General features: G+C 45.0%; 1 protein-coding gene across 12 annotated transcripts in view; it reads right to left on the bottom strand.

Annotated features, from left to right (window-relative positions):
• Nucleotides 1-8,576, bottom strand: part of CTBP1 (C-terminal binding protein 1) — a 50,559-nt gene extending 41,983 nt beyond the window's left edge. For 8 of the 12 annotated variants that reach the window (XM_035137573.3, XM_035137572.3, XM_088670002.1 and 5 more), the window contains exon 1: nt 8,417-8,576. In XM_035137573.3, the coding sequence (XP_034993464.1) occupies nt 8,417-8,456 (40 nt within the window). In that variant the 5' untranslated portion in view covers nt 8,457-8,576. Of the gene's footprint in view, nt 1-8,092; nt 8,345-8,416 lie in introns of those variants that run through there. The other 4 variants (XM_088670004.1, XM_088669999.1, XM_088670001.1 and 1 more) reach the window with 1 other exon arrangement.
• Between the last annotated feature and the right edge of the window lie 1,328 nt (nt 8,577-9,904).

Below are 9,904 nucleotides of genomic sequence, written 5' to 3' on the forward strand. Positions count from 1 at the left end.
CCACTGCAACAAAGCATGTCTCCTCTGTGTTGGCCCTACAGCCACAGCAGGCCATAGCTGCCAAGTTTTCCCTTTTCTCGCGAGGAAGCCTATTCAGCATAAGGGAAAATCCCTTAAAAAAGGGATAACTTGGCAGCTATGCAGCAGGCCCTGCAAACTCTCAATCCCTGAAGGCACCCCCCTCCATTGTCTCTTGAGACAGATGAATACCAACCGTCAGAAAGAGACTGTTCCTATCTTAACATCCCATTGCAGTCCATTATAAGTACTAAGTAGAGTGCAAAGTTGACTAGACCAGTGATGGCCAAACTCGGCCCTCCAGCTGTTTTGGGGACTACAACTCCCATCACCCCTAGCTAACAGGGCCAGTGGTCAGGGATGATGGGAATTGTAGTCCCAAAACAGCTGGAGGGCCAAGTTTGGCCATTACCGGACTAGACCATATACAAGTTTTTGATCTGGTCAATTTTACTCTCAGGGGATGCTTAAAACAAGGGAAATGTTCCTGAATGGAATAGCTTGCAGAAATTGAGATGAAGACTTGGCAGAAAAGTGCTATATTATTGTAATAGATGAATGAATGAATGAATGAATGAATGAATGCAGGCATGTGTGGATATATAGCCAAGTTCTCACCTTTTCACTTTCACAGGAGAGTTTTCCTTTGTTTACAGAGAAAGCAGTTTTTTAAAAAAATAAATTGTTTCATCTTGGTCAGAACAGACAAACAGAAGAAAGGTAAAGCTACTGGAAACTAATACGTGATCCTTTGAAAATGCTGAGGTGAATCTAATCCCATTGTGAATGTTTCAGAAACTTTACAGTACACTGGGGAATCAAGAAGATTATCTACTGCACTCCCAAACCGCCCCTGTACTGAATTAGTTATTTCCTACACAAACAGTACAATGAACACATTATCGTTAAGCTTTCCCCTCTGGAATTCTCAAATGTTCTCTTTATCTAAGCAGGTGGATTTAAAATACATTGGGCTGCATTCAAGTAACTTTCTTGGTTTTAAAGCCCTAAAAACCAAATCGCACCTATAAAACTACCACCATCAGAAAGCAGCAGCAATCGTCAACTCCAAACCTAGTGACCAGCTGGCATCACCTCCATTTGTACCAGTCTGAATATTCCTCCAGGTGCAGAAATGCATAAAAACACACATAAAATTTATACCAGCAAATCCAATTATTTATCTCATCTTATGAACAGGAAAGCCAGTGATATGAGAAGAGATATGCAGCAGCAAACATTAAAGTTATTTGCAAAGTAGATTAAACGAATGAAGGGAATTGGTAATAATGGCAGAAATGTACGACGTTAAGATGAAGATGACACATTTAATCCCTGTTAATTTAATTATGATATTTTAAATGTCGGAATAATCTGAAGACAGGCTTTTTATCAGTGCCAAACCAGGAAACCTGTCTCGTTTGGAAACTCCATGCAAAAACGGATACCAGAATTCATGCAGGCCAACATGTTGCATCTTCAATCCAAGGCAGTTGCTCTATGAGCACATAGGACAGATGCAATGCTGTTGCGTTTTCTCTGTGCCAGCTGCTGCATTGGATACGGACCAGCAGCAACACTGCTGCGGATTGCTCTCCGTCAGCTGCTCTAAAAATGAGTCACAGCACATTTTACTGCAAGCTGATGCTGCCGTGGGCACCATTTCCCCCCAAAGACAGATGCCAATCTGGGTAGAACAAATACTTATTATTGTGGCAGTTTTATCCCAGCATTGTGCCCCAGAAATCTGGATTTCCCCATGTATCCCTCCATCTTAAGAGAGAGGAAACTAATGATGGATAACAAAAGACTGCTATGCAGATATGGTTTCTTTTTCTTGGACATGGCTCACTCAGCCTTCTTGGCTAAAATACTGATGAAAAGAATATGGCACGGCGCACATGCTACCTGGAAATCTGTTGAGGTTCAAAAGCCACTGAGCTATGAATAGAGCGCAAAACATGTTGCATGGATCAGGGAATGAATGAAGCGGCATTCAAGGTTGCATGCATCACCAACGGCCACGCCACCCGCGGAAATCATGAGCTGAAATTACTGCCAGGCTGTGAATCAATCTCCGTCTTATCAGATGGCAGTACATACAGTACACACATCCCAGTCGGGAATCAAAGCACTGTGATACAGTGGTACCTCTGGTTACGAACGCTTCTGGTTACGAGCTCTGCTAACCCGGAAGTAGCTGCTCCTGGTTGCGAGCTTTGCCCCAGGATGCGAACGGAAATTGCATGCCGCAGCCGAAGGCTCCTCAGGGTAAGAACGGTTTCAGCTTAAGAACGGCCCTCCGGAATGAATTAAGTCCGTAAGCAGATGTACCACTGTACTAGCCATAATTGTTGAAGGACTCTGCATTTTTTTACAGGACCCAGAGTGCTACTTCAGACATGGTCAAGGTTTGTGCTGTGCCAAGTAGAATGGATAGATTTTCCTCCTTTGAATGGCAGGCCTCTCCCAACCCCATGTCACATCATATGCCATGAATGTGGGGGAAACCCCTGCTGGTGCCAGTCCAGCTTGCTGTTTCCCACAGTGGCCCAAGCAGATGCGTTCAGGAACCTGAAGAATGGCAAAAGCCCTGTCCGACTGTTGTTCTTCAGCAATTGAACTGCACGCTGCAGCTATACTTGCCCAGTTCCCACTTAAAAGTTATCTAAGCTAATTGACATCATCACATCCTATCGCAAATATTTCCAGAATTTAAGTTTGCATTGTGAGAAAAAGTTGTTCCTTTTTTATGAAACTGTGGTCAATCGATGTTTTTTGATGACCCCAAGTTCTGGTATTATCTGACAAGGTGGGTGGGTGTGTCTCTCTCTGCCAATTTCTTCCCAAGCGTGCATAACTGCATAGACCTGTATCATGTCCCTTTCCTTTTTATTTTAAATACCTTTTATTATTAATAATACTTATCCAAAGATATACAAAAGTTCATATCCAATACAAAGTATCTTTTATATAATATGCCAGGATAAAAGAAATGCTTTTCAAATCTAGATCCAGGCCTTCATTCATTTTCCTAAACACTTTAAAAACAAGATTATGACTCCAAAAAAAAAATTCAAAAGTTGGTTTTCATCCTCCACTCCAATGAAAATCCTTGTTATTACATATTTTATGTGGCTGTTTATTTACATATATTTTAAAATTGTATATATGGATGTTTTATGATGGCCTGTATTTGTAATGCCTAACAAAGGTTTGGCAACGTAAGGCATTCATCCACTTCCTCCATCCCAAAACAGGAGCAGGAATGGGAATAATTCTTAGTACTTTTATTATGTTAACGTTTTAAAGACATTTTTCCCCATAAGGCTTATGAAGATTTATCAGATACTCATTTTTCATGTTCAGCTGGAAGCCGTCCCAAATGCAAATGGCATTGTTTTGCAATATAGAAATCAACTGACTACTCTTATTGTTCCAACTTTATAACTGTGGATTTTCATGTTCTCCTCCTGCTCTAGACTCTGCTGCATCCTGCTTGTGTAATGCTTTACTACATTTTCATTAAACAAATATTGGCCGGGCACAGGAGGTTTTAAGAAGCTCTGGGTTTTGACTGCAGTGCTCCTTGCACTGCCAACTACTGCAGGATTTTACAATCTTGAAATGCTGCAAGCCCAGAAGCCGAGTGCATCACCACTTCAGTGTTCTAGACCGTGAAATAAAAGCCCAAACGTTATCATCCTTGACTTAAGGTCCCCTGGTGCGCAACTGACTATCAGCACAAAAATGCAGTTTTTAAAAAATGGACTATTATTAATTATCTGTCCCATCTGTCCCAACTCAAGCTATTCAGCACCTGCTGCTAATTTTTGGAGCTCTCTAACTGCAGCCACAGCTGGGAGTGCCTGGCAAAAAGGAGAGCTTAGAAAATGATGTATGACTTCTGTGGAACTATAGTCTCCACTCTAATGCAGATTTATCCAGAAATTCCATAGGAACTGTAAGCTTTCAAAATAATCATTTCCTCTTGGAAGCTGTGCAGTTCACCTTGCCCCTTGGGGAAATTCTTTTTTGTTGTTGTTGGGAATTTACAATTCAGCTGGGTTGGCCAGCTCTTTTGAAAACTAGTCCAGCCCCACTGCAAATCCAAATTTCAAGCAGAATTCTGTTTTACACAAAATTTCATGGCAGTCCACTAGGGATCTACTGACCTCGACTTGGAACAATATTGTTGTAGGTTTTGCTAGAAAAACATCCATGCCCTGCATAAATGGCTTTCAAAACTGAAATGACCAAGTAAATCTTTCCACAGTAATTCTTCTGCTGGGTAACCCATGTTTGAGTAACCCCACAGAATCCCTGCTTGTAAAGTTTCTGAAGTATTTTCCAGGAGCCTTTTCAACACAACTGTGGTTCCACATAACTGAGAGGGTGTTCTGCTCCTAACCCCATGCCCCCCCCCAAATGACTGCACATTGCAAAGAATATTGGTAATGACGGAAAAGCTCTCTTTTGGGCAACTTGTCTGTCACTGCCAATTTAGAACCCTTGATAAGCTTCTAAGGAGCAGAGTCTGAAACCCACCAGTGTCCAACTTATTAAGTGGTCAAATAATTCATTTTCTGCATTAGGACAAGAGCGTGGATTTAAAGTAGGACTGGTAATCTTGCAAATGCAATTTTAGTTAATATATTTGATGCAAGAGCTACTCTACTCCCAATCTGGTTTGCTTTAGAAATTCTGCCCGCCTTTCCAGATCCATGGTTTCAAAACCCTGCACAATGTCTAGAATCATTACATCAAGGCAGTGAAAGCCATCCTTAGGATTGATTCAGTCTCTTTGGGGGGGGGGGGGATGCATCCAACTTCAGCTAATTCAGCAACTAAAAAGGATGCAGGTAATCTTCTAATCAGTGCTAAAGGTGTGAAACCAATTCAGGTGTGAAACTAATGTTCAACAATTTCTTTTGGCTATAATAGTTAGATATGCCAGTTTAATTCTAGGGGCAGACTGCATCGAGCCTGGTTGTGTAAAAGGGTGGCTGAACATAACTTAAAGGAAATCAAGATTTTCATGCTCTGCACATCATCAAAATATCTGACTAGTTAGAAGAACTGGCCTTAGCTGTAAAGAAAATATGGGCCTGTTCGCTCAAGATGCCCTGAATACAGAACTGGAGAAATCGAGAGATACATAGCCGCCCCGGCACCTTACCTCTCCTATCTCTTGTCAAAAAACACAAGAAGGGCTTTTACACTTGCCAGAAGCGCGGCATTGCCCACGCCTGTGCTGGAGGGGCTTTACAAAAAAACCCCATACGCCCAAAGACTCTGCGTATGCCCATTGGGGGAAGTAGGAAGCCCTGAGCATCTGTTCTTCAGATGCCCCCTCTATGAAGAAGCTCGAAGGGAGATCCTGGACCCCATACTGGTGAGCTTAGCAAGTCTCCCGGAAAAGCAATTATACAACCTGCTCTTGCTAGGCAAAGACCTGAAAACAACCAGGGCGGTCGCCAGATTCTGTGCCCAAATATGCAGACACAGACTTTCTTCCCAGCCCATCTGATTTTTTCCTCAATGGCACCCCGAGCGAGCTAGGCTCAGCTTTCTGCAGCCACTTTTTTAAGGGTTAAACTTTTAGCACTGTTATATAATTAATAATTTTCTTTTAAATCTTGTTCAAAGCAACTTTTATACGTTATGCTCCCGGAAACTGTTTTTCAAAGGGATCCGTTTTATTCTTATTTTATTCTTATTTTATTTTACTTCTAAGAGCTGGTCCTCGACCGTAATAATAAATGAATCTGAATCTGAATCTATGGGCCTGTTCTAAGAAAAATAGTGGAGTCGCCCTTCTTAGAATGTTTTTCATTGCATTGATTTAGATTTCCTTTATTATACCCAACTATATTTCTTACCCTTTCTGCATTTGTTTCCTCCTCCTTTTTTAATGCTACCGTACCTTATACAAGATGCTTTGTCATCCTTTAATATCTCGATCATTCTAGACAACTTTATCAGCTAATACAATCCTGGATTGGTTCTTCTAGCATTCATATATTGTTTCCAGGCCATTTTACTGTAGTGAATAGGGGATTTCCCTTTGTAATTTAATGCACTAATTAAAATATGAAACTCTATTAACTTGTTCTTGTAAGTTACAAAATAAATGGGAACGTTGAGTATTTAGGTAACACCTACCCACTAAATAATAACATACATATATGGAATCCTTTCCTAAGGTATTCTTGGGGTGCACTGCTTAAACATAAATGAAGACAGATTTTCTTCTTGTGAATGTGACAAATTGATTGCAACACAAAAAAACATTAGGAGTTTACCCATGGCACCTGCATATTAATAATTTTAATCCTAGATACCATATTCCATATAAAAAGGAGCAATCATTATGTATCTCCTTAAAAAAAAGATCAGAATCCACATTTCAAGTGTAATTTTTTTAAAAAATCTTGGAGCAAGAATTTCTAAGAAGCAGCTTGATACTGTTGTGTTAGGCATTTACTGTACAGTATTACTATGCCATGTATTTTTTTTAAAAAAAGTTCTTGAAATGTGCTTTTAAAATGAAGTTGTATATAACTGCAGTTATAAGCATCAGATCAGATGCTTCTGTGGAGATACTGGCTATGTTTAATCAATAATAACCCAACCTAATATAGCAACAACTGTCTACATTTTAGAAAATAAAGCAAGCGGGCAAAGTCTGAATTTTAAATCACTGCATGAAGATTACTTTCCCTATTAGAACATAAATAAATAAAAGCGCATCATTTGATATAGGAAGCTGCTGTGCAAAAAGGTAGTAGATAAATCTGTCCAGTTTATATAGTAAACATCAAAGCTTGTTAACACACAAAAAGTATAAAATACGTTCATTGTAGTGATTGATCAGAATATTTTATAGAGCACAGTATTTTTAAAGCAGCTATGCTGTGTTGCTAATATTAGCCTTGTCCACTGTTAGCGGTGTCACAGTGCAGATACACCACTTAATCAGATTAGAATTAGACAAGCTCTCTCTTGTCAGCTGGAGGAGTTCCTCAACTGTTATTTACTGAACAGCTTGAAAGTATGCCATGCTAGGAGATCTTTCCAAACTGCTGCGAATTATTTGTTTAAATCGGCGTGGTTCTTTCTGTTCCTTCGCTTTGCGAATAGGCTGAACTCGATAATATCACGGAACACAGGCCCTGCTGAGTATAAGGTGCATGAATCATTTCATAAGCGATGGTGCAGCAGAGTCGCTCAGCTTCAAAACCGCCATCACCAAATTTCATTTGCTTCATTGCAAAAAATAGAAGGGGACGGTGGCACACAACAACAAATCCCTCCACCCGATTCATCATGCTTAATTTTTAAAAACTAACTAAACGAATGTCTTTCTGGCAATCGTTAAAAGTATCTCAAAAAACAATATTTTCAAAGCATGGTTCCTGCCTTATTCCCTAACCAAAAGGGCAGCACCAGCCCCTCACTGCCTTATACAGCATGCCATCTATTACAAAGAGTTTCGAGTCGGGGGGGGGAGGGGAATTGTACCCCTTTCCTTTCTACAGCCTCCTTCCATCCATGTGGTGTCAACACCTCATCCTAACTGCAGGGTTAGGAGCAGCGGAGCATCCGAGCAGAGACGGAGGCAAGCACAGCCAGTGGGGCTTTGGGGCGCAGGTTCCCATCGCGGCCCTTTCAAGCCAGCGCTCTCCGCAACAAACGCGTCCTCCGGAACGTCGGCGGACCAGAAGCCCGCCAGCTGCACCCGGGTCCACGCATACACACGCACACGCGGGGCCGCCCGCCCACTCCAGAAGGCCACCCCAAACGCAGCCCCGAAGGCCTTAAACCACCCTTTCCCATTCGTGAGACTGTAATAGCAGGGACACGGCGTCCCCTCTCAACTTCCTTCCTTCCTCCTCTCCGCCGCGCCCGGCAGCCGGCCTTTCCTGCGCGCGCGGGGAAGGAACCTGGCCGGGCAAGGCGCCGGCGGCGGCGGCGGGTGGGCCTTGTTCTCCCTCTCCAGCCGCGGCCCCGACCACCTCGCCCGCCCTCGGGGAAGCCAGGGCCGCCCCTCCTCGCCGCCTTTCCCTCTCACCGCACAGACGAGACCCGCGCGCGCGCTGGAGCCTCTCCAAGTCCCCCCTCGGCCTCCGAATGCCCCCTTTTGCGCGCCCGCAGGAGACGCAGGGGGGCCTGGCTCCAGCCTCCGAAAGGCGCCCCGAGACGCACAATGCCGCGCCGCACAAAGCCCGGCGGGCGGGCGCGCGCCGCGGCGGCGAGGGGGGGAAGGGAAGGGAGCCTCGCCGGCCTCTCCAAGCACCCGCCGGCCGCGCCACGACCGAGGAGGGAGGGAGGCAGGCAGGCCGGGCGGCGGGCAAAGGCAAGGCAGGGCCAGGCCGGGTTGGGGGGTGGTCCTTACCGAGCGGCAAGCCCTTGTTGAGGAGGTGGGAGCTGCCCATTGAACCGCGCTGTCAGGGGCACGGCTCCTCCGGCGGCGGCGGCGTCTGGGGCGCAGTGCGGCGCATATGGCGGCGCCGTCGCTCTCCCCGCTCGCGAAGCGGCCCAGACGCTTCGCCAAGAACGGAGGCCGGGAGGAGGAGGAGGAGGCGCGGGAGGAGCTCCAGGCAGGCGTTGGTCTTCTGGTTCCTGCCTGGCGAAAGTGCCCGAAAAGCAGAAGGGGCGGGAGGGAGCGCGGGAAGGCGGGAGCGCGCGGCGGGGAGGCGCTCTTCGACCTCAAGCATCCCGTTTGCAAGCACAAGAGGCTCGCCGCGGTTGCTGTCACACATATACTTCTCCTTCCCACAAGGGCCGACATTGACCCCGAAATCCAGCATCGCCCGAGCTCTGCGGGTGCAGCTTTTCTCCCGATTGAATCGCGGGGTGAAGACCACGACATTCGCAGCAGGGAAACCTAAACGCTTGTTTACAAAGCTATGCCAGCCTTGCTGTATGCTTGTGAAACATGGACCACTTATAAGCGCCATCTCCAACTCCTCGAAAGATTCCATCAACGGTGTCTCCGAAAATTTGTACACATCACTTGGGAAGACAGGCGAACTAATATCTGTGTGCTGGAAGAAGCAAAGATCACCAGTGTTGAAGCAATGAGTCTTCAACATCAACTTCGTTGGATTAGTCATGTTGTTTGGATACTTGATTATCATCTTCCAAAGCAACTACAGTACTCTGTTCCAAACTTAAAAATGGAAAGCGTAATGCCGGTGGTCAACAAACGAGGTTTAAGGGCTCTCCCCAGGGAAATCTTTAAAAAATGTAGTATAAACACCGACAACTGGGAAATGCTGGCCTGTGAGTGCTCCAAGTGGAGAACAGCCTTTATCAAAGGTGTCCTGGACTTTGACTACACTCGAACTCAGGACAAAAGGAAGAAATGTGCTAAGAGGAAGGCATGCTTGGCAAACCTTCACCATAATCAACTCCCGCCCGGAAACTTATGTCCCCACTGTGGAAGGACGTGTGGATCCAGAATTGGCCTCCAGAGTCACTTAGGCACTCACTGTTAAAACTGTGTTTATGGAAGACAATTTTACCCGGCTACGAGTGAGCCAAAGAAGAAGGAGGAGGTCACATGCAGAGTGGGCGAGTCTTTCCTACCCCTGATAATTTTCAGAATTAATTGGAATTGGCGGTCAAGTCCTGCATATTAGGGAACAGGGAATATTGCCACTGTATTTTGTGAGACGCAGGTGGCACTGTGGATTAAACCACTAAGCCTAGAGCTTGCCGATCAGAAGGTCAGCGGTTCGAATCCCCACGCCGGGGTGAGCTCCCGTTGCTTGGTCCATGCTCCTGCCAACCTAGCAGTTCGAAAGCACGTCAAAGTGCAAGTAGATAAATAGGTACCGCTACAGCGAGAAAGTAAACAACATTTCCGTACGCTGCTCTG

This window comes from Zootoca vivipara, chromosome 5 (genome assembly GCF_965207765.1).
Source record: "Zootoca vivipara chromosome 5, rZooViv2.hap1.1, whole genome shotgun sequence".
Lineage (NCBI taxonomy): Eukaryota > Metazoa > Chordata > Lepidosauria > Squamata > Lacertidae > Zootoca > Zootoca vivipara.